Raw genomic sequence first — 22,556 nt, 5'->3', positions numbered from 1 at the left:
AGATACTTTACGATCCTTGATTTTCCATTAGAGACCATTTGCCAGTCACTGTTTATTGATTCTTTAATTAGTTGATTCTGAGTAGTGTGACACCACATATACAGTTGATTTGCTTCATTATATCTTCTTGGAAAGACTACTTAAAGAAAGATTCGTTGTCTAACTGCCATGAGTTCCTTTGCAACGTTTCTTCTGCTGACTTTTTCAGCAATAGCTCTCATTGTAGTTGCCAAAAGTGACAGAACAATGCCAGTCGAAATGGAGGAAAATGAACTCGTTAGTTTACTCAACTCTATCAATAAACCTGCAGTCACCAGTTTCCAGGTAAAAGTTAGCCTTTCTACAAATATGATAGATATCATATATGGTTTTGGTTGTTTATGCGACCAGAATCACTATGATTTCTTTTTGGATCACATCAAGTTTGTTGCATTTCATTTCTCACAGACCGAGCATGGTGATATACTGGATTGCATCGACATTAATAAGCAGCTTGCCTTTGATCATCCTCTCCTCAAGAACCATACTATTCAGGTTTTAGTCTTATATATAAGAAGTTCCATAATAGAAACTCCTAAGGATCTAAGTTTCTATATGGATTGACATACCATGTGCAGTTGAGGCCTGGAAATATACCTAAATGGACAATAAACAATAGCAGTTCAAAGAATGGTGGTTCCACGCCGTTTCGACAAGATGGCATTAGTTGTCCATTTGGGACGGTGATTGTTAAGAGGACCACACATGAAGATCTTATACTATCTCAGCGTTTAAAATCTACGGGGTCCAAATATTCAACATATGTTACTTCAAAGGATAAGAACATTGATTTAACTGGTTTTCATGTACTTAATGCTAATACATTCTTTTGTACTTCATGTAGAGCAATATCTCACCTACAATAATTAATTATTTCTTCTCATTGTATTCTAGTTTGCAATGGCTGACTACGGACATAAAAATTATGGAGCAAAGGTAAACCTTAGTATTTGGGAACCAAAAGTTTCACCCACTCAATTCAGTTCTGCGAGTATGCTTATTGCCGGCGGCTCTAAAGAACAGTTTCAAAGCATTAGAGCTGGATGGATAGTAAGTCAGAAAGGATCTTGGGTTTTGATTTGATTTTTCTGATATTTCACTTTTTAAATTACATTAGTTCTTATATTAAAATGTCCCTCAGGTTTATCAATGGTTGAACCGGAATCACAGTCGCTTATACACCTACTGGACTGTATGTTTTCAAAAACTCTTAAGAGGTTTATTAATAACATCTTGATTCTTTTATTCTCATGGTATGTCTTGTGTATTCTTTGATTTAAAACAGGCAGATGGATTTATCAAGACAGGTTGCTATAATACATTATGTCCTGGTTTTGTGCAAGTGAGCAAAAGAGTCCCACTCGGCATCCTTCTTGAACCAGTTTCTATTTACGATGGCCACCAAAGTGAAGTAGGGATCGTCATCTATAAGGTAACAATCCCACCCGGCATCCTTCCTACTGATGTGAAAGTAGAAGTCTCAATTAAATGGTTATCTATGGTAAAAGTATATGTGATATTGCATGTTTAATCAGGATATCGTCACAGGAAATTGGTGGTTATTTGTACACGACGAAATGGTTGGATACTGGCCAAACTCATTGTTCACAAAATCAGGCTTAGGCCAGGGAGCAGGTTTGGTTTCATATGGAGGAGAAGTATACAGTCCAGTGAATGAGAAGAGTCCAAGCATGGGAAGTGGGCATTTCCCGGCTGAAGGTTACACAAAGACAGCCTATGTGAATGGTTTTGAAGTGGTCAGTAATAATGATAGCATATTTTCAGAGCCAAGTTTTCGTGTAATGATGTTTGCAAACACCCCAAAATGTTATAGAGTAATGCCTGGTCGAGGTCAACTTAGAGTTTGGTTCGACTCTCTCTTCTATGGAGGGCCAGGGGGATGTGTTTAAGATCTCTTCTTTCTGAGTATCCTCTGTTTCTTCAGTCTAAGTATAAGAAAATAAAATGGATGTTTGGATCCTGGAACTTCTTTAATGAGATTTAACAGAGTTTCAAGAATGCTTTGGTGTGTGTTTAATTGGGAATAATTCAATTGATTGTTTTGAAAGTGATTGTGGAAGCTACTTTATACTTCATGAATGCACTCAGATTTCATTATTTTTTCAAAAAATATGCAGAGCTAAACGTCAGAAGTATCAAATATTCATAGGAACAAACTTCGTTAATGCACTCAGATTTAATTGATTTTATTCCATGGAGATTTGAACACCACTTAATGTAAGTTGTATGTTATAAACTAAACCTTTTGATTTTTTTTTTTTTTCAGAAGAGAAGACATGATCCATGATCTGAAGTGTTACAAAATGACTCTTTTGTATGCTTTTATGAATAAATATTCTTTTTCATGAATCTATTCACCCGTTTCACATAAATTGAGAATATATGATCTTCACAACTTTCAGCAACAGCTTAAGGAGGATGTATTGAATCTGAAATTTGAAGTGGTTTGGTTTTAGTGAGTTTTTAGATAATTTTAGATGAATATTAAAATTTGGCGTGATTTTTCTTAAAGAACTCTAGTTACTCATTTAAAATCATAGGATTTGAGTTTTTATTTTTATAACTAAGAAACCCCTCTAACACCTTCAAAACATTTAAAACACTCTAAAATCTTCAATTTAAATTTTGTTCAATAACAGTGGATTTCAAAATGTTTGTTAAAATGACAAGTTCAATAACACTGGATTCTAAAGTGTTTTTTTAAATCTTCATTTGAATAACAATAGATTTTTCATTTTAATACCAATCAACCAAAACTCTTAGTTGAATACCCTCCCTAAATGTGTCTTTGACTTCAACGGCTGAAAGTAATGAAATTATAGCCAAAGTTTTAAATGTCACAATCAAGTTATTGTAAACTATCATCCTTTCTATTTTTATAATACAAAAATAATTAGTTAACCAGATGTGGATTTCACTGTTAAGCATTTTCCTCTGATAGATTTATATCTAAAAAGCCTCTTTTTATAATGTCATTAGTTTATATACCCCTATGTATAGCATAGCTTACCCCTACTCCTTTACCCCTAAACTCTTAAAAGACAACTAAAAATAGAATATAATGTCTGAACTTCATAGCTCTCTGCAGCTTCCTGTGTTAGACTTAACACAACCGATTCAGTCCTCTGTTCTGTCTTCTCTTTCTCAGGCCTGCAAAGAGTGGGGATTCTTCTATGTCACCAATCATGGAATCTCTAAAGAGATGTTCAGCAGAATCTATTCCTTGTCCAGAGATGTTTTCAGTGCTCCTCTTGACTCAAAGCTCAAGCTTGGTCCCTTCTCTTATACCCCTCGGCACATCGCCTCTCCTTATTTCGAAAGCCTCGTTGTCTCTGGACCTGATTTCTCCAGCTCTGCTAAAGCTTCCGCTGATGTTTTGTTCCAAGAGCATGAAAAGCCAGAGTTAAGGTTGTCAGTACTAGACATATTTTATGTTTTTTCTTTGTCTTTACTTGTTAACCCTCTTACTTCTCTGTTGTTTAGTGAAACACTACAAGAATATGGCGATAAAATGGCGGAATTGTCCAAAAGACTAGTGGAGATACTCTTGATGATGATCTTAGGAGAGGAAACTGGGAAGAGATTCTACCAAAATGAGTTTAGTAATTGTCATGGATACTTAAGACTAGTGAACTACACGCCTCCACAAGATGTAGAGAAGCAAGAAGAGCTCGTTGAAGGTCTTGGGATGCACACGGATATGAGTTGCATAACAATAGTCTATCAAGATTCAGTTGGTGGACTTCAGATGAGGTCAAAGGAAGGGAACTGGATTGATATAAATCCGGGAGATGATCTGCTTGTTGTTAACATTGGCGATCTTATGCAGGCGTGGAGTAACGGACGGCTGAGATCGTCTGAACATCGAGTTGTATTGAGAAAGCTGGTGAACAGAGTGTCTCTAGGGTTTTTCCTCTGTTTTGAGGATGAGAAAGTGATACTTGCGCCGCAAGAAATAGTTGGGGAGGGAAATTGCAGGAGATACAAGGCGTTCAAGTGTTCGGAGTATCTGAAGTTCAGACAGAGTAATGAAGTAGGGAAGTTTGAGAGGATAGGTTACACTGTTAAAGACTTTGCTGGACTAACACTGCCTGAACATGATGATCCTTGAGAGAGAAAACACACTAGTATCCCGGTTTAGAGATCACTAAACCGGTTCCTGGTTAAGAAAGGGGAAAGAGCTTACAGTTGTTGTGACTTGTGAGTGTCATGCAATATCAAAATATTAGCTAGTGGAATCCAAAGCTGCTTTTGGATTCTTATAATCTTATATATATGTGGAAAACCTTTTGGCTGAGTCTTTCTATAACCATCTAAAGTAATGTTTTTTTATCATGTTTATTCAAAGTGGGAGTAGTAGTCGTCAAGCTAGATTCAGCTTAAGTGGTGAACAAAGAAGCATAAATGTGGCCCATGAGTGATTGCGTCCTGAAAAAGACTTGAGCAACGCTAAACACAACTTTCTTCCTTTAGGTTTAAAGGTATCTTCTCTTGGACTTTCTTGAGCCTAACTGTTTCATCCCCCAAATACTTTATAAGAACCACAGTTGACCTAAAGCATGCTTCCACTTCTAAGATAATCAGTATTATTATTACTTAATAAGTGGAGCCATATGTCACTGAATAAACTTAGATATTTAGCAACTTTTTCTCTTGCCTGATGAATCTCTTTTTTTTTTTGGTTTCTATGAGTAACAAGTGAGAACATAAAAGAGAAATTAGAAAATAAATGCTGTTTAATGCAAAAGGTTTTCATACGCAGCTTAAATACTGATAAAAATCAACTGAAAAGTCTATAAACTAGCGAACAAGAGAGCTCAAAGTGAAGCAAACAAAACGAGTCTTAAAATAGTTTAAATTATTTCTTCACAAAATTCTTATTTTATGGGAACTGAGACCAAAAATGCCTTCAAAACATGCGAGCCTAATTAAGATGATGTTTGCTGTAGTGTTGTCGTTGCTTTACGCAATTGGCTTATATGTCGACGCAGCATATGTCGTCTCCATATTAATAAAGTTAAGATCCTCTACGTGTTCCACAGAGAGTATAACTTTGCTACTACATTTCTCTAAAGCTTCATGGTTAATAGTTCGGAATTCAACTCGTTGGAGAGTGTTTCTTTCGATATTGAGGTAGAAAACATAAAGCGGCTTAGATGCTTCATTCATATACAAAACAATGTCACCTGTGGCAGTCACTCCAACAACAGAAACATCCCCATCAACGACTTGGTTCCCCCAAAAAGCGGAAACATGACTGAATTCAAAGAATTGATTTGTCTTCCAAAAAGTGTAGAAATGGTCCGACCATTCCGAGTTTGGGTTTTCAAAATCCTTTATAACTGACACACACAACTTAAGGGAACACTTTCTACCCTTGGGGTTACTATGATCACAATCCAAAGGGTTATAATCATACTCTAGAGTAATCACACCTAGTTTACCCTTATAGTTTATCAGTTTAGTATTACCCCCATCACGAATCAAACCAGTGGATGTTCTTTTTTTTCGTTCGAAGAAATCTTTGTAGATAAACTTAAATTCCTCAGACCTAATATGAAAGCAAACAATCAGATAAGAACGTCCATTGTTTTGTGTAGAAAAGTAATACAAAACCCCATTGATGCATATCTCTTCGGACCAACCACGCGTAGAAAAATGGTTTAAGGGACAAGAGATCTCCCTCCACGAATTGTCTCCAGTTCCTCCTAGTGTCAAAATTAGACCTGACTTGTCAAAGTTAATGCACAATACCTTAAGCTGTTTGTCAACCGGATCATACCCTAAATAGTTTATCGAACTCAGCATCCCTTCTTTGGGTAAAAGAGCCGACCGTCCCGTGCTAGGGTTAAATATCACCATCCCCATAAGCCCCGAGAAATAGACCAAACCAAAGGCATGTCTACAATAACTTGTAAGCGTGTCTTTATGTAACTTCATGTGAAAGTCTGCGGTTACTACAAGAGATGACGACTTCTCAAATAGATTACGAGGCTGAGACGACGAGAAAAAAACCAAATTGTTACCATCTCGTTGAACGTAGAATAAGAGACGCGGCCGAGCCGGGGAGCTGGTGAAGAACAACTCCTTGAAATATGGACTGGCAAGCATGGACCTCAATTGCTTTGACAAGCAAGAAAACCTAGCTATTGATTTGTATGGCAATTTAGAGAGTATCTCTATGATGAGATCAATGGGGATAGAATATGAGTTTTCTCTTCTACTCATGTTGAGTTCGAAGGGTTTGAACTTGTGGTACAGAAACGAAAGCCCTAGAAATCGGTTTCCAGACGAGAAAGTAAAGAGTGAAAATTATTATTATTGATGGGGATATCTTATTGCTCTCCTTTAAACTTTACTTAATTATAGTTAACCTAATTGATAAAAGAAATTGTAGACAATTTTTTTCTAAAGGTAGATAATTATGATATTACAAACTATAAGAAATAGTAGACGTTTGACTAAACTCCTTGCACAATTAAAAAGAAAAATTAAATTTTGATCCGCACAATTATGAAAGTTTTTTTAATACAAAAATATTTTAGGTTATGCTATAAAATATACAAACGTTAATAACAGTAGATTAAAGTCTTATATATACGATACGAATAAAAATCAAATATTTCATCTATGAAGGAATGTGTAAACTTATTGTATTACATGGTAAAAACATTTAAATGTATGACTTCTAAGTGGTCTAGAATAAAAGAAAATCACATAATTTATGTGCTACATAGATAAAGTATTTATATTTTTTAACTAGAAATAGAAATGAATATTTATTTTTAAAACATATTTTAAAATATTTATTAAATTAAATTTTAAAAATTAAATCAATTTAAAATTGTTATTATCATTAAAATATTATTAAAAGTATTCTAAATAATAATTATTTTTATTTACAATCAAAACTAAACTAAAATTTAGTTTCTAATTATACTTTGTGATAATTATAATTTTAATTAACTAATTTTGAAAATATATTTTTAAAAGATTCTAAAAGATATTTGAAAGATTTTGTCAGAAATGTTTTTATTTATTACTATTTCAAATAAAAATAAAGATATTAAAAATATTATATTAAGTTATGTACAATTTAATAATTTTTATATGAATGGTCCAAATAAAAAAATCACACATAAAAAAAACCGTAACTTCTATTTTAATAGTATAGATATAATAATCTTAAGTGTTTACTTGCTGATCATGTTATTAGAAAGTTTGAAAATCGACATTAATCAAATAAGTTATGGCTTTGTACACAAGTGAGAACGAGACAGAGAGATTAGAAACTAAATTCTGTTTAATGCAAAAGGTTTTCTAACACAGCTTAAATACTTAATAGATAAAAACCAACTGAAAATTATATGAACTACAGAACAAGTAAGCTCAAGATGGAGCAAGCAAAACAAGTCTTAAAATAGATTAAAATTATTTCTTCACTGAACTCTCTTAATTTTATGGGAACTGAGACCAAAATTTCACATCACAGGCATCAGCGCTAAGAGGTTCTTGATGAGAAGGAAGACCTTGAACGGCTACTTCTAAATGCATATCTACCTTCTTCACTGCGCCAAGAATCACCACCAGGTCGCTCACTTCCGTTTCCACATTGGTCTCCTTCGACCAGAGGTGCAGCATTGTCCCTGCCAATATGTTGTAGTCTTCTGCTTCCCCACTGGTCATCTGCAGAGCCTGAAACTTGAGTGGCTTGGCTAAGCCTGAACTTAGGAATGTATTTTGTAGACGATTGCGAAGGACCTGCAGCATCTGAAGAATACTTTTAGTCACACTTCTCAAACATACACATCAAATGTTATTTGCATATTCATGGAAAACAAAGCTTGCTTACCTCTCTGCTTACGAGCTTCCTCTTCTTCCTGAAGCTTTCTTATTCTTTCCTCTTCACATTTCGAATAATATATCCGCTTTCTTTTAACATACCTCTCTTGTTTCCTGGCTTGAAGATGCTCCTCCTTCTCTCTCTTTTGTCTCTCAAACTCAGCTTCTTGAAGCCTAATCACTCTATTTTGGAATATTTCCTGGAAATAAAAGATTTTTTAATTTGAGTTACTTGACAATAAGAACAAAACATTAGCAATAATGAAGACATGATCACTGACCATATTCTCAACAAAAGATTCTGAACTTAACATTCTAGTCACCCTGCGTTTCTCCTTCATGTCACTCTCATGACGTTCTCTGCTAAGCTCGACCTCACGCTATACAAAACAGAAGAGACTATAAGGACCCTTGTATGCCTCAACTCAGAAACCACTGTTAAAAAAATAGTTTACCTGTTGGTCATGCTCATGAGATTCTATTTCCTCTACGAGTCGTTGCTGATATGCAGCTTCAATCAAAGGGGTAGACTCTTCTCTCTTTGCTCGCTGCAGATAATCCATTGTTTTAGCGAGTTTAAGGAGCTTCCTCTCCCTTTCTTCTCCGTTTATCTGGCGTCTCTCAGTGTTATCTAGCAAAGCCTGAGCTTTCTCAAGCTCCCTCTCCTCTATCTCCCTAAGGATTCTTTGTTTCCTCCTCTCCTCAACCTCTGAGGCAAGTCTCTTCTGTTCCGCCACTTTGGTTTGCATCCTAAGCTTAAGCTTTCTCTTCTCCTCTTCATGTTCCTTCAAAACAAAAACACAGAACAGTGAGACTTTGTCTCAAGTGATAATCGACGCCTTAACACATGTACCGATGTAAGAAACATACCATCTCTAGTTGCTGACGCTCTTGTTCCTCCTTCCTCTTTTCAATGATTGATTGCCTAGCAAGCAATCTCTTATGCTCCTTTTCAACAGTCTCCCCTAGATTTGGTGCTACGTCACCAAGCTTACTTGAAGCAGGGAATAGCATAGCTCTTACTTTGTTCATAGTCTCAGCAAAAAAAGTCAGGGGGTCTCTCAACTCATCAGACTCAATACCCTGAAACATGAAACAAAATTAGATCAATCAAAAGTTCAAAACTATCAAAAAGTTATAGAAAAACAACTTAAATGCAGAATAGACTAACCAGATTTCCAAAAGTTACAAAACCCTTGGCATGATCAACTTTCATGGCTATAAAATTGTGTTTCACAGCTTCAACTGATATCTTCTCAACGTCTGACAAGTCAAAGAATGGGACCAGCTGAGCCAGAAACTGAATTTTCATCGTCTGATACATCTTAGACACCTGAAATGAGTGCAACTTACATGTTGAAGATTTGTGGTATGATGGAGATATATATACACACTTGGTCAAAAAAAAACATGAGTGCAACTTACATGTTGAAGTAGCCTCAGAGTAGCAAGCTTCTCCAAAGAGGGAACATATTGGGAGAGATGAACTTCTGGTAAAGAAGGAGCTGTTGACAGCTTCCCACCTAGTTTGGAGATTGTATCCAGCAAAGGCTTAGTGTTGGAACCGAGATCAAGTGGCTGAAACTCATGCTCTAGTTGATGGTAAAGATCTTTGACCTCCTGAGTTGCACAGCTCAAAACACCACTTGACACCTAATAATTGAGGATAAATCATATCAAAACACCACAAAAAATTAAAATATCACAAAAGTAACAATTCTATTTAGAGATGCTCACCAACTCTGACAGAAGTGATTCCCTAGAAAGCTGAAAAAAATGAAACAGATATAATTAGAGTAAGCAAGCAAGCAACAAAGTATGTAACATGATAACAGTATAACAATGTTACCATATCTCTGCTTTCGGATATAGGTTCAAGATTGAAGCCTATGAGATTGGCCATCCTCAAATTGCGTTCTTTCTCAGTTTGAAACTCCGAATGGTAAGCACCATGAGCCTGACCAAACGGTGGAACAGAGAGTGCCGCCAAGACAACAGATGATGTTACTAACTGCAGATCCTTTTGGCTTAAGTTCTTATTGAAATTCTTCTGCAAGCTAAACAACTTCAACCATGCATAAGCATGGTTAAGATGGCTAGAAGAAGTCCAGAAGATCTCAGTCAATTTGGAATAATACACCACCAATAAAGATGGCTTAAGCGTTTTGTTGACCATGCACATCAATCCATATATATCTTCAACAGAGCGAAAAGCTTCCTGTAAAAGAAAGGTACATGATGAATATATACGATTATACACTCTCTATTACACAAAGACACGAACATACCTGCCAAAGTCCAAGCTCAGCAGCAACTTTTAACTGCTCAAATCTTGTGTCTAGGTAAAGTTGCAAAGTCTCAGGCTCTGTCAAGTCAGGACGGTCCCTCTGGTCTCTGTATTTTTCAAGGTTCGCCAAATTGTTTCTCATAATTTCGCAAAGCCTACGAAACTCTGTTGGTCTTTTGTACTTCTTGCAGAACTGGAAGGCTTTATGTGCCGTAATCTACAAGAAACAATAATCAACAATGAATTAATCAAATAAAAATGCTAATGGCCAAGGAGTACTATTAACTAACCGCATACAAGGCTTGCAACTTTGAGTTGTTTCGCAATATCTCAAGAACCGTTCGGTATGTCTCCCACAAGAACTTGAACCATGGTGTAACCTCAAGATCATCTACATCAAGAGTCTCCTTATCAAGGGTCTGCTCAGCTTTCTCAGTAGCAAGACGTAGGAGTCGGTTGGTTACTTCTTCAAAGGAAGTCATGTTCACTTGCTGACAGGAATTACGGTACTGGATCAATCCATCTTTAGCAAACCGTCCCATCTTCAAGTCAACGCAAAGCTCCACGTATCTAAACATAATCTTCTCGTGTGGTTTCTGCCAAGATCTGAAGCTCCTTGAGGTAATGAGATCGTGAAGTACCTGGAGAGCATCTTGTTTCTGCCCAACTTTGATAAGTTCTGCAACCGCGCAACACAATTTCAATTCAAGTAAACTTCATGGTCAAACAAAGATTAAATAAATATCATAAGACGTGGGCTACAAGGTATCAATGTGTAAGTTACCTTCTGCACGCTTTAGTGCGTTCTCCGGATTGAAAAAAATCGCCATGATTCAGACTAAAGGGTTTAACCAGAAAACTCTTACTTAGACCTGTAAGAACGGCATCAATTTAAAGAGAGAGAAGTTGAAACTTGAAAAAAAAACACGAGCTATAATCAATTGAAGGACAGTTCATACTGTCAAAAAAGTTTATAGACGAGGAATGGAACACATACTCAGCAGAAAGTAGTCTATAATCGATGCAAATCAATCTGAAGAAGCTAAGATTCAATAAGTTATGCGGCACAGAGATTCTTATTTATAGAGTTATAACTGTTTTCTAGGGTTTTGATATCTCAGAGTTACCAGTTGTGGTAACCTTTACTAACATCATATAATATCAACATTAAAAAGGAGAAAATTGCAAATACTTAATTTTTTTTGACATGTTAACATAAAAAGGCAAAATTATAAATACTTAAAACTAAAAGAGAAAAAAAAAATAGAGGGTAAACAAGTCAAATGGGAAATGATAATTTTACTAAAACATAAGGGTAAATAATGTATTATTTTATCCTCCAATTAATTTCTTTCAAAATTGTGCAATCAGTTACAAATCTCATATAATTTATTATAATATTAATAATTATTTTTTGTTACTATTTCAACATCTCTATGATATTACTCCCTCCGTTTTTTTATATATGACGCTTTAGAATTGTGCACATAGATTAAGAAACATTTAATTTTTAAACAAAAAATCATTAATTGTTTACCTAACCACAATTTAACCAATAATAAAATAGAAACTATAATATCATTGGTCATCTAGCATTAATTAGTAATAAATTTTACATAGAAAATTGAAAACGTCAAATAATTTGGAACAAAAAAATTCTTCTAAAACGTCGTATATAAAAAAACGGAGGGAGTATTTGGAAAAATGTCGGTGTCATAATAATTTTTATAATAGCTAATTACAATAATATTTTTGATAAAAAAAAAATATAATAAATAAAGTAATCAGAACAATATCTTAAATTATTTGGACAAGTGAATAATCAAAACTCAAATGAAGAGACCGTATTGCTTGTCAACATAAGAAAGGGAAAAAACGTTTCACCACAAAACATTGCGTCACAAAAGAAGAAGAAAAACATCAGTTGCAATCAAAACCTTTATATACGAGAGATAACTGATCCAGGTCCATGAAAGCTAATAATGACTTGTCAAGGAGGACGGAGAAGCTTGTTCACAGCCGTGTCAAGAACATCCACATTTCTCCTCAGGTGCTTTCTGCAGATTTGATTTATCAAGGATTGTACAACAAATTCCAACTAAAACCACAATTAACAAAGCTTTGAGCTAAACATAGTAGTAGTCTTTGTCTCTCTGTGTACAACATTCAAACAGAAGGGTGACACACAAAGAACCATATTAAGGATACAACCGAGCCGCCAGAATATCAACACCTTTAATTTCCTCGTTTAATCTGCACATTTGAACAATATAAGAAGTCGTTCACAAATCATAACCGCGAATGCATTTGAAAGTTAAGGAACAGATACGAAGCAATCATATTTGGAAACATACTCTCGGTGTTCTCTAGGATAAGTACCTGAGGCAAGAGTTGATGTAACGGTTCCCTTTAGTAGATGCATCTAGAGCTGCAAAAAAAAAAGAAAAAGAAACGCAGTTAAAGTTGATTCTTCATTCATTCATACAAAAGAAAAGCAGTCTAACGTTACCGGTTTCCTGAAGGCGTCCAGCTGCATCTCCAAAGCAAGTCATGTGATCAACTGAGCTTCCTGTAGCCTATAACCACCATTAGCCACACAAACAAACAAAGAGATCAAACTTTGCAATGTTTACGGACAACTAGAGATGCGATCACAGAGCTCAAAACATGAACACAAACAAAAAAACTGGTTCTTTATCCTAACCTCAGAGAGAGTCGACCGGAGGGAAACGAAGAGAGACGAGAAGCTCTCCGCGATTGCTTGTGAATCCTTCTCCACCGTAGCAAGCGTTCTCAATATCTCCCCCTGACTCGAAGAAGACGGCTCCGATCTTCCGCCGCTGGCTTTCTTCGACCCAGATCCCGCATCCACCGTCCGGTCCACATCAACTTCAACTTCAGCTCCGGCGTCCATTTTTCCCAATAGTTAATTCCGGTGGCGTCAGTTATTCATTTATTTTATCTGTTCTCCAAGTTTTTGGAAATGACAAAATCACCCCACTACTCTTTTATTGTTACATATATCACCCTAAATTAAACAAAGAAAACAACTCACACACTGTACCGGCTATTAGAAAACCAAGTTTACTTAACCGAAAGTCTCAACGGCAACTGAGATCATCTTCTAAAGTCTTATGTTGAATATTCAATGACATTTGGTCATTTTCGTACAGCAAAAGAAACTGAAAGTGACAACTCAAATCCCTGTGTTTCTTGTAGCAAAAATTCAACGTAAAAATCCTGTTAGGCTTCTAGGTCATTCTAGTGATTTCATTGTTAAGAACTAGATTATACTCAACAGACATTATCTGAATCATCTAATCTTAGTAGGACTTATTGACTCATTACTCATTATCACCATACTGCTAATTTCCTTGGAAAATTCCGAAAATAAGCAATTGAGCTTCAAAGTAAGTTTCTTTTTGCTTAACTCTTCTGATTGGTTTCAAAACATGTGTTCCGTCTTTCTTTGAAATCTGACGGAATATTCATACGGATTAGTCTGGTCGAGCTATATATGACCAAACTTTAAAACAGTTACCTTTAACGAATTTTTGTTCATAGACGATGCTTAATAGTTTAGAATCAAATATCAAAATGTTAGATTTACGAATTGCTTGTGCCGTCAACGAGGAGCTAGACTAGTAATAGAAGCATCGTCGATTGAACAGAGAGCAGACGCATCCGTACATGGACCTGCTCTCCCTGCTTGTTCATGCCTGCTTCGGAAGAAAAATCCAGGTGGTCTAGGTGCGGCTAGAGCGATTGAACTAGTAGTGAGCATCTGGACGATTGCTGACATTGTTGGTCGATCTTCAACATCTTCTTGAACACATAGTAAAGCAATATGAATGCACCTGATAATTTCGTTTGTTAGATAGTTATCTCGAAAGGACGGATCCATGAGCTCTAATGGTGATCCATTGCTCCATAGCCTCCAAGTCTATTGAACATTTTAATAGTTAGAACTTTGGTCACTATTAAATAAACATGGAAAAATTCTGTAAGTGTTTAAACTCACATATGTAACCAAGTTGCCGACACTACCGTCCATTTGGTAGAGACTACTGTTCTTCTTGCCGCTTATAATCTCTAGAACTAAAACCCCAAAACTATACACATCCGATTTCATGGAGAACTGACCATACATGGCATACTCAGGAGACATGTAACCACTGCAACAATTCTTAAACGTTGAGTTAATATTGAAGTATATACAAACTAAAGAAACGTAATACATGACAAGAGAAAAACTTACTATGTTCCCACTACTCTTTTAGTATTCGCTTCTGTTTGGTCCATTTCAAAAATTCTGGCCATTCCAAAATCGGCAACTTTCGGGTTCATACCAGCATCCAAAAGAATATTACCGGCTTTGAGGTCACGATGTATAATTGTAAGTCGTGAATCTTGATGAAGATAAAGAATTCCTCTTGCAATTCCTCCAATGATCTTGTACCTTTTCTTCCAGTCCAGCTGGCCCTGCATCGTAGAGTCTGCACAATCGTACTTAAAACAAAGAATGGCATGCAATTTGAAAAGAATATATTAGGCTATGTATTAAACTGAACTTACCAAAAAGAAAATAATCAAGGCTTTTGTTGGGCACAAACTCGTAGACAAGTATTTTCTCGTCTCCTTCCAGACAAAACCCAAGAAGTCTTACCAAATTTCTATGTTGTAGTTTTGCCACAACAACAACTTCGTTTTCGAACTCTCTTTCACCTTGTCCTGATGTCTTTGATAGCCTCTTCACTGCAACTTGTATTCCACTAGGAAATGTACCCTACATGGATTACCATATGTCTTACAACAATCACAAGAATCGGAAATGTCCGCAAAGATAAAAATGTACTCAAATGCAGTTTTATAAATGAAGGAATATATGAACGACTACAGTTTATTATATTCTCTGTATAACAAGGGATGAGGAAGAAGTTTATGTGTTATCGTAATGCGATTATGTATATAGGATTTTCAGTTACCAGTTTGTTGCACCTAATCCCATACATCTAAAATGCTCAAAGTCTGCGTGCAAGACTCAATTCAGAACCCGGGGAAAACATAGTAGTGGGGGAAGGTTAAATACATGGTTTGTTGTATTGTTGTGTGTTTTAATTCCAAACATGAATAACATGTATCCCATACATCTCAATGTTCAAAGCTGAGAGAGTGGTAAGGCTTTCTACAACAGTTCACAAAACTTAAAACGTTTCCAAGGTTCAAAACTCTAAACTATATATCTTATCTTAGTTATCTATTGGATGATACTTGTAGATAAAATATCTACGGAAGAAGCCCTAAAAATGCTATATACCTTGTAGACTTGGCCGAATCCACCTTGACCAAGCTTATTACTCAGTGAAAACTTATCTGTTGCTGCCTCAATCGCCTTAAACTCAAACTGAAGTGATCCTGAAGCGGTAATATCATCATTGCCTATAGAAACAATTTCAACAGCTGAATTAAGATAAGAACACAGTTGAATATTCAAATCATTTGAAAAGAGTCTTGTACCTTGAGCAAGTGGTTCCGTCTCATAAACCGTCCTTGTTTTCTTAGCCCGGACAAGAAACACAGCTACAAAGAGAAGAAAAACCGCTGCGACTGGAACAACAACAGCGATGATGATTACGACAGTGGACCTTCCCCCTTCTCCTGTATACACACATAAATATAGTTGGCCTCATATTAACATACAAAACCCTTGCTCTAACAAAGTAGTCAAGGGAAAGCTAATGTGCACACCAAGTCGTGGTGAAGGGATTGATATAGTGGCGGTTTCGTTGAAGAACGGGTAAAGCTCGTATCTTGAACTACAACTTGCCCCAAGAAGTCGTCCCCCAGTTTTGTTAGTGGGTGATTCACTGATGGTCAACTCATTAATGGTCTGCTGCAGACAACGCAAACAGTCATCTCTCGTCAGATCAGGAATGCACTGAACCATGCCGTACAAACTCTGAGATGAAGATATATTGACCTTTCTCGCATCGAACTTCTTAGAACTACTCGCCGCCACTATGGCCGTATCGATTAGTATGGACATAACCGAATCTGAGAACTGGGATGGGTTGCTAAACGTAACATTGAGAATGTTGTTATACAAGATTATTCCGTTTGTCCTATTTTGGAGTGAAGGGTCCAGGAAAAAATTCTGGTCAGCGTATCGAAGCATGCACTGGTCATACCATACCAGGGCTCCTTTTTCTTCTGGACATCGAAACAGAGTGTCGTTGACCGCAAAGACGACGCAGTCATGACAGTCTTCCGCCGAGGTATCTCCCCGGCATAGGAAGAGTCCGAATACCACGTCAGGGCTCCGACCTGCGGCGGTGCTGTAGAATCCATTTGAAAAGGAGGGACGGTTAGAAGAAAGAGAGGACAAAAGGGTTCCAAGATTGGAGGAGTATGTGCTGTTTTTGGGGTAAGTTGTCGTATTGGGACAAATATGGTAGATGTAAGTAGGGTTTTGTTGCTGTGCAGAAGATCTTAAGCTTGCAAGGAAGGCAAGAAGGAAGAGAGAACAAAAACAGGCATAGCTAGACATTGTCTTCTCCTTTCCTTCATTTGTTTGTTTGATTATGAATTTATGAGTCTAAACAAATCTTGATGCAATCGTAATAAATTAAGGACAGAAAGAAAAAACAAACACTAAAGTGAAGAAACCAGCTAATACTTCTGTGTAAAGAAATGTTATGTCTTGCAAGACAATGTCAACTTCTTTTGGCGTCAACTAATTCATAATAAACAAACAACATTCAAACATAATATGTTTGACATCCACTAATCAAACGCATACTTCTCTCCAAATTCCAATACCGAGTATTTATTTATTAACTTTTGTGTGTGTGTGGACTTGTATTAACCTCTGTTTATTAACCATAGTGTTAACACCACCATCTATTTGATAGTGATCACCGTTCTTCTTGCCGCTTATAATCTCAAAAACTATAGACATCTGATATCATGGAGAACTGGCCATACATCGCATACTCAGGAGAGATATAACCACTGCCAAAATACTTAAATAGTTAAATATATATATTTTTTTTTGGTAAAAAAATAGTTAAATATTGAGTTAACAGAAGCATATTACGGTTTAGAGAGGCAAATACACGGCAAGAGAAAAACTTACTAGGTTCTAACCACTCATCATGTATTGGCATTCGTTTGGGCCATTCCAAAATCTGTAACTTTGGGGTTCATATCAGCGTCCAACAGGATGTTACCGGCAACTTGTAATCTCTGATACCTACATGTTGAATTCAAGCTATAGGAATGATATTTACAGCAAATTCAAATTAACTTGTGGAACATTGGGAGAGTGAGTCTGGTCTAGCTAATGATAGTAAACATAGGGACGGGAAACACTGTTACGGATTTATTGCTGCGACACTTGTTGTTGTTGTTGTTGAGATCGTATGCTTTAAGATTTCTCTTTACTTTTGCATCTGGCGAAAATGGAAGCTGGAAACCTCTCAATTTGGTTCGAGCCGTCTGTTTTTCTCATGGTCATGTGACAAAACTTGCTTCGCACGCTACTCGAACCGGTCATTCTCTGCTTTCTTCACCATTGTTCCACATGGAACGGTTTACAGTACAGGAGTATTTCGAATGTCCACAATATTTCGAATGCTAACCTAATACTTCAGTTACTCTGCCTGTGCCTCAGCAACCTTGTTTTTTTTTCAGGGACAGATCTGCATCAGACCCATTAGCCGAGAGATTGCTGCAAGGTTCGTCTCCTATCGTGTCCTTTGCTTGCTCTGTTGATGATGCATCGATCGCAAGTGTTAGTCCTCGTTGAATCTGAAGCTAAAATCTATCCTTCTTTCGTAAACCCAAAATGGTGTTAGTCCTCTATGCTGTTCCCTTGCTTCCAAGAGTGGTTCAAGCCGGTTTCTTCAAAACTTGATATTTGTTCTTGACTGACAAGCAACTGATGAGCCCTAAAGGATATTACTATTGGTAACGGACTTATTTGATAGACCGAATGTATTTTATTATTAGATGCTACTGTTAATATGAAGGGGTAAAAGGTAAATGTTCTATTATGTTCTAGTGGTATTAAGTTAGGCTCAACTGTATGTTATTCTCATTAATTTCCCTCACCTACAATCAAAGTTGACTTATAAGATTCCAAAAGTCTTCCACAATAATTCAAAGTTGTCACTTTCTCATTAATGTGCATGTGCCATTCAAGCAAGACTAATACAAACTTCTGATAAGAACCACATACTTTAACACACAATCATTATCTAAATAATCAAATCAAGAAAAAAATGGGAAAGAAGAGCTCTGTATCAATCCTCTGCTTCCTACTCATAAGCTCCACTCCCATTTTTGTTTCTGCACAAACTTGTAACGAAGCTGCTGGGACTTTCAAACTCAATAGTCCATATGACAAAAACCGCCTTCTCATCAACTCTACTCTTGCTTCTAACGTCACGGCTCACGCCGGCTACTTCAACGGCTCCATCGGGGTAGGCCCTGACAGAGTCTATGCATTGGGGATGTGTGCTCCGGATGCTGAACCACAAGCTTGCTCCTACTGTATCCAAGAAGCCTCAGATAGTATACTAAATACATGTCTGAACCAGACAGAGGCTTTCGTATGGTCAGGTGACGAGTTCATTTGCCTTGTTCGCTACTCTAGTAAGTCCTTCTCTGGGGTCCTCGCCTTAGAGCCTATTACACCGTTCTATAATCAAAATGACATAAGAGAGGAAAACCAGAAGGAGTTTGATAGTGTCTGGGACGGGTTAGTGCTTCCTATGATCACAAGAATCTCTTCCTCGGTTAGAAACAGTTCATCTACTTCTTCTTTATCATTGTCTGGTAAATACTATTCAAAGGATGTAGCTCCAGTGCCGGTTTATGGGAACATATTGGTGTTGCTGCAATGCACTCCAGATATTTCTTCAAAAGATTGTAGTCTTTGTCTAGAGACAAGCGTTGATTACTATAAGAAATGGTTTCATACGAAGAGAGGCACCATTTTATTGCGGCCAAGTTGCTTTTTCCGGTGGGAGTTGTATAATTTCTCTGGTGCTTTTGATAATATTAATGCTCAACATCCGCCTTCACTGCCGCCTCCAAAGAGTCCTTCTGTAGCTAATCTGACTAATATAACCAAGAAAGGCAAGTCACTTTAGAAACCATTCCAGAGCAGTTCTTGTTTTTATTGATTTTTTTTTTTGTGTATTTATGTTTTTTCTTGTGAACTGGTGGTTTTGTGCAGATAAAAAGGTCTCAGTAGGTATTATTCTAGCGATAGTTGTAGGTATTGTTGTTACCATAGTATTGATTTCTGTAGGCCTTGTTGTTTTCAAGAGGAAAAAGAAAAACCAAGACATGCAACTTCCAAGTGAGTTGCCTTGATTGGTATTGTAATATTAAGAATCTCACGGCCTAGGAACATTTTTTTAACGAGCTTAATGTTGGTTCTTGAATGAAGCGGAATCTGTTCAATTTGATTTCAAGACAATTGAAGCTGCGACGAGCAATTTTTCTGAGGCCAACAAGCTTGGTGCAGGTGGATTTGGTGAGGTTTACAAGGTATATATACTCTCTCTTCCCACCTATATTGCTTCTTTCCAGAGGAAATAATGAAATGATGATGCTTCATTTATAAAGGGCATTCTCATGAATGGAACTGAAGTTGCAGTAAAGAGACTGTCCAAAACATCAGGACAAGGTGAGGGAGAGTTCAAGAATGAGGTTGTTGTTGTTGCAAAACTTCAACATAGGAATCTGGTTAGACTTCTTGGGTTTTCACTACAAGGAGAAGAAAAGTTACTCGTCTATGAGTTTGTTCCCAACAAAAGCCTTGATTATTTCCTCGTTGGTCAGTTGGTTTCTAAATTTTAACTCTTAAGATATAGTTTTATTTTTTTTGTTTCTTCTTATTTTACATAGACAATTGTGATTATGCATAAAATATTCAGACGCTAGTAAGAGAATTCTGTTAGACTGGACAACGCGACACAACATCATCGGTGGGATCAGTCGTGGGATTTTATATCTTCATCAAGATTCACGGCTCAAGATCATACACCGCGACCTCAAAGCTAGTAACATTCTGTTAGATGCTGATATGAATCCAAAAATTGCTGATTTCGGAATGGCAAGGATCTTTGGAATGGACCAAACTGTAGACAACACATCAAGAGTAGTTGGAACCTTGTGAGTATATACATCTATGCAACTGATGGAGTTTGATAAATAAACTCTGTTGCAGCTAATTTAACATGTATTTATTTGCAGCGGTTACATGCCACCTGAGTATGTGACACATGGACAGTTCTCGATGAAGTCAGATGTGTATAGCTTCGGAGTACTGATTCTTGAGATCATTAGTGGCAAAAAGAATAGCAGCTTCTACCAGATAGATGGTTTAGTTAACAACTTAGTCACTTATGTGAGCAATTAGAATCTAACATAGTCTCAAACTTTGATTAATTATTTTATATAATGATCATAGTTCTGAATACATATTATGTAACATCTACAGGTTTGGAGACTTTGGGAGGACAAATCATTGCCTGATCTCATTGATCCTGGTATTAAAGAAGACTGTAACATCGATGAAGTTGTTAGATACATTCATATTGGACTGTTGTGCGTTCAAGAAAATCCTGCAGATCGTCCAACAATGTCAACGATTCACCAAATGCTCACAACAAGCTCTATTACTCTGCCTGTACCTCTGCCACCGGGATTTTTTTTCGGGAACAGATCAGGAACGACATCTTCATCCCAGGGATTGGAGCCGAATCAATCGAGCAGCAAGTCTTTTACTTGTTCAGTGGATGAAGCAACAATTACTGAGGTTAATCCTCGTTGAATAGTGAAGATGATCTGTTTGGTTTACGTTGTTTCTAGTTTCCACAAAGGCTGCATGAGCATGGAGCGGATATCCGGAAAAATCTCACGTATTTGAGATCCGTTCCGTCTCGTACAAATACTTGAGTTTTACGTACCTGTGATCCACTCCTTCTCGTACAAATACTTGAGTTTTCGATCCGCATTCGCTTCGTACGATTTTAAAAGTATTCGTTAGTTTGAATATCCGGAACGATTTAAATGATTCACGGATTATCCGTTCTGCTTTTTTTTTTTTGAAACACATACTTTCATTCATTCATTAAATGTTAAAGCCAAGGTTTGGTGAATTCATCAAGGCAATCTCAGCCAACAAGGCTTGCTTTGCCAATGAATCTGCCTCACCATTTTTCTCACGAGAAATCCATGAAAAAGACAAACATTCAAAAGATAGAGCAATGGATTTGATATCAGAAACGTTGCCATAGATTGCAGCCAGAGGGAAATCTGAGGTCAGTGCTTTGATGAGTTGATCACAATCAGACTCGCACCTCATCTTAGTGATTCCAAGCTCTCTGCACTTTGTCACAGCCTCACGGAGAGCCAATCCTTCCGCTACGAGCGGGGAGCCTACAAATCGCATCGAGGAGGAGAAGGAAGATGTTCTGTTCAGTGACTTAACAATCCATCCAAACCCTGCGCAATTATTTGCTTCAGACCAGGCTGCATCAGATCTTAACAGTATACAATTCTCCTGAGGAAGCGTTCTAGTTGGTTGAGAGCGGCCCAGAACAGGGGCCTTGTACTGGCTGTCGTTCCATTCCCGAGCTGCACTAATAGCCATAGAGATAACTTCTGTTGTCGTGAAGCCTTTATCCTTAAATATCAAGCTGTTCCTTGCTTTCCATAATTGCCACAGGATCCAAGGCGCTAGAGCTCCCGTCGAGAGTCCTGTCGGAGGAAGATTCTTCCTAGAGCAGAAGCTGTTCCATTCACTTCTCAAATCTATTGTTCCGCTGTACTCAATGCTTGGCCACACCGGGGTTGATTTCCAGACCTGTTTAGCAAACTTGCAGTGAAGGAACAGATGATCAATAGATTCGGGGAGACCGCACAACTTGCATTTCCCATCCACTTGTATTTGTCTAGCCCGTAGTTGCTCACCAACCGGTAAGGCTCCGTGAAGAGTTTTCCAAACAAACAGTTTAATTTTCGGAGCAGTATGGAGATTCCACACATTTTTCTTCCAGTTATACTCCGGTTCTCCTTGGGGGATCAAAGCTTGATCGAGGTGGAGCGGTAATGCAGTCACGTATCCTGTCTTTGTCGTATATTCTCCACTTGCGGATTTTGGCCAGATGATCTTATCTGGGGCTCCACTCAGACTTGGCTTCAGCATTCTAATCTTCTCTTCTTCAAACGGGAGCCATTGACGTATCTTTGCAAGATCCCAGTCATTTTTCTCTGGCAGGAAGAGGTCTGCAACTTTGAGATTGGTAAGTGATTCCGGGGCCGGTCCCATAGGTCTATCTTGTTGGGTGAG

At 37.3% G+C, this 22,556-nt stretch overlaps 7 protein-coding genes across 9 annotated transcripts; 3 read left to right on the top strand and 4 right to left on the bottom strand.

The window, feature by feature from the left end:
• The first annotated feature begins 61 nt into the window (after positions 1-61).
• On the top strand, positions 62-2,019 carry LOC106442651. The gene is made up of 7 exons (XM_013884311.3): positions 62-324; positions 448-534; positions 618-845; positions 934-1,089; positions 1,181-1,231; positions 1,325-1,471; positions 1,575-2,019. The coding sequence occupies exons 1-7, from the start codon at positions 169-171 to the stop codon at positions 1,947-1,949; spliced, it is 1,200 nt and encodes a 399-aa protein (XP_013739765.3). The 5' UTR covers positions 62-168; the 3' UTR covers positions 1,950-2,019.
• Positions 2,020-2,196: 177 nt separating this feature from the next.
• On the top strand, positions 2,197-4,401 carry LOC106444510 (gibberellin 20-oxidase-like protein). Its single transcript, XM_013885982.3, has 2 exons — positions 2,197-3,468; positions 3,544-4,401. Exons 1-2 carry the CDS (start codon positions 3,122-3,124, stop codon positions 4,169-4,171), a joined length of 975 nt encoding a protein of 324 aa, XP_013741436.1. The 5' UTR covers positions 2,197-3,121; the 3' UTR covers positions 4,172-4,401.
• Positions 4,402-4,540: 139 nt separating this feature from the next.
• LOC125590018 (putative F-box protein At1g30925) lies at positions 4,541-6,656 on the bottom strand. Its single transcript, XM_048762862.1, has one exon. It carries the CDS (start codon positions 6,286-6,288, stop codon positions 5,023-5,025), a length of 1,266 nt encoding a protein of 421 aa, XP_048618819.1. The 5' UTR covers positions 6,289-6,656; the 3' UTR covers positions 4,541-5,022.
• A 689-nt stretch (positions 6,657-7,345) lies between these two features.
• On the bottom strand, positions 7,346-12,246 carry LOC106440516 (eukaryotic translation initiation factor 3 subunit A). 2 transcript variants are annotated; one of them, XM_022716871.2, is made up of 13 exons: positions 12,127-12,246; positions 10,974-11,061; positions 10,480-10,868; positions 10,191-10,406; positions 9,752-10,120; positions 9,640-9,669; positions 9,328-9,555; positions 9,074-9,235; positions 8,773-8,985; positions 8,358-8,687; positions 8,184-8,282; positions 7,913-8,102; positions 7,346-7,830 (listed from the first exon to the last, which is right to left on the bottom strand). In XM_022716871.2, exons 2-13 carry the CDS (start codon positions 11,017-11,019, stop codon positions 7,562-7,564), a joined length of 2,541 nt encoding a protein of 846 aa, XP_022572592.1. In that variant the 5' UTR covers positions 11,020-11,061; positions 12,127-12,246; the 3' UTR covers positions 7,346-7,561. The 2 variants fall into 2 exon arrangements, with proteins under 2 accessions (XP_022572592.1, XP_022572593.1); XM_022716872.2 differs by having other exon boundaries at positions 7,346-7,821.
• Positions 11,960-13,129, bottom strand: BNAA03G45880D. Its single transcript, XM_013882207.3, has 5 exons — positions 12,894-13,129; positions 12,699-12,765; positions 12,569-12,617; positions 12,398-12,442; positions 11,960-12,246 (listed from the first exon to the last, which is right to left on the bottom strand). The coding sequence occupies exons 1-5, from the start codon at positions 13,101-13,103 to the stop codon at positions 12,180-12,182; spliced, it is 438 nt and encodes a 145-aa protein (XP_013737661.1). The 5' UTR covers positions 13,104-13,129; the 3' UTR covers positions 11,960-12,179.
• Positions 13,130-13,814: 685 nt separating this feature from the next.
• On the bottom strand, positions 13,815-16,736 carry LOC106444509 (putative cysteine-rich receptor-like protein kinase 20). Its single transcript, XM_022717723.1, has 6 exons — positions 15,938-16,736; positions 15,507-15,847; positions 14,915-14,975; positions 14,448-14,685; positions 14,211-14,364; positions 13,815-14,132 (listed from the first exon to the last, which is right to left on the bottom strand). The coding sequence occupies exons 1-6, from the start codon at positions 16,734-16,736 to the stop codon at positions 13,815-13,817; spliced, it is 1,911 nt and encodes a 636-aa protein (XP_022573444.1).
• Positions 16,737-18,424: 1,688 nt separating this feature from the next.
• Positions 18,425-21,218, top strand: LOC106440514 (cysteine-rich receptor-like protein kinase 17). Of its 2 annotated transcripts, XM_013882203.3 has the most exons (7): positions 18,427-19,330; positions 19,431-19,556; positions 19,647-19,747; positions 19,826-20,036; positions 20,137-20,374; positions 20,456-20,609; positions 20,703-21,218. In XM_013882203.3, the coding sequence occupies exons 1-7, from the start codon at positions 18,472-18,474 to the stop codon at positions 21,033-21,035; spliced, it is 2,022 nt and encodes a 673-aa protein (XP_013737657.1). In that variant the 5' UTR covers positions 18,427-18,471; the 3' UTR covers positions 21,036-21,218. The 2 variants fall into 2 exon arrangements, with proteins under 2 accessions (XP_048618802.1, XP_013737657.1); XM_048762845.1 differs by lacking the exons at positions 19,647-19,747; positions 19,826-20,036 and having other exon boundaries at positions 18,425-19,330.
• Positions 21,219-22,556: the final 1,338 nt, after the last annotated feature.

Source organism: Brassica napus, chromosome A3 (genome assembly GCF_020379485.1).
Source record: "Brassica napus cultivar Da-Ae chromosome A3, Da-Ae, whole genome shotgun sequence".
Lineage (NCBI taxonomy): Eukaryota > Viridiplantae > Streptophyta > Magnoliopsida > Brassicales > Brassicaceae > Brassica > Brassica napus.
Note: the sequence above shows the minus strand (reverse complement) of the source record. Positions and strands in the feature narration are given on the sequence as shown.

Coding starts and splice junctions, on each gene's coding strand:
- LOC106442651 (XM_013884311.3), top strand. CDS start 169: ATGAGTTCCTTTGCAACGTTTCTTCTGCTGACTTTTTCAGCAATAGCT. Junction 325..447: donor CTGCAGTCACCAGTTTCCAG/GTAAAAGTTAGC, acceptor CATTTCTCACAG/ACCGAGCATGGTGATATACT. Junction 846..933: donor TTGATTTAACTGGTTTTCAT/GTACTTAATGCT, acceptor ATTGTATTCTAG/TTTGCAATGGCTGACTACGG.
- BNAA03G45880D (XM_013882207.3), bottom strand. CDS start 13,103: ATGGACGCCGGAGCTGAAGTTGAAGTTGATGTGGACCGGACGGTGGAT. Junction 12,618..12,698: donor TGGACGCCTTCAGGAAACCG/GTAACGTTAGAC, acceptor TTTTTTTTGCAG/CTCTAGATGCATCTACTAAA. Junction 12,443..12,568: donor TACATCAACTCTTGCCTCAG/GTACTTATCCTA, acceptor TCAAATGTGCAG/ATTAAACGAGGAAATTAAAG.
- LOC106444509 (XM_022717723.1), bottom strand. CDS start 16,736: ATGTCTAGCTATGCCTGTTTTTGTTCTCTCTTCCTTCTTGCCTTCCTT. Junction 14,365..14,447: donor AAAAGAGTAGTGGGAACATA/GTAAGTTTTTCT, acceptor GAATTGTTGCAG/TGGTTACATGTCTCCTGAGT. Junction 14,133..14,210: donor TCGGCAACTTGGTTACATAT/GTGAGTTTAAAC, acceptor AATGTTCAATAG/ACTTGGAGGCTATGGAGCAA.
- LOC106444510 (XM_013885982.3), top strand. CDS start 3,122: ATGTCTGAACTTCATAGCTCTCTGCAGCTTCCTGTGTTAGACTTAACA. Junction 3,469..3,543: donor CATGAAAAGCCAGAGTTAAG/GTTGTCAGTACT, acceptor TCTGTTGTTTAG/TGAAACACTACAAGAATATG.
- LOC106440516 (XM_022716871.2), bottom strand. CDS start 11,019: ATGGCGATTTTTTTCAATCCGGAGAACGCACTAAAGCGTGCAGAAG. Junction 10,121..10,190: donor CTGAGCTTGGACTTTGGCAG/GTATGTTCGTGT, acceptor TTTCTTTTACAG/GAAGCTTTTCGCTCTGTTGA. Junction 8,283..8,357: donor CTCATGAGCATGACCAACAG/GTAAACTATTTT, acceptor TGTTTTGTATAG/CGTGAGGTCGAGCTTAGCAG.
- LOC106440514 (XM_013882203.3), top strand. CDS start 18,472: ATGGGAAAGAAGAGCTCTGTATCAATCCTCTGCTTCCTACTCATAAGC. Junction 19,557..19,646: donor CCAAGACATGCAACTTCCAA/GTGAGTTGCCTT, acceptor TCTTGAATGAAG/CGGAATCTGTTCAATTTGAT. Junction 19,748..19,825: donor GATTTGGTGAGGTTTACAAG/GTATATATACTC, acceptor TCATTTATAAAG/GGCATTCTCATGAATGGAAC.
- LOC125590018 (XM_048762862.1), bottom strand. CDS start 6,288: ATGAGTAGAAGAGAAAACTCATATTCTATCCCCATTGATCTCATCATA.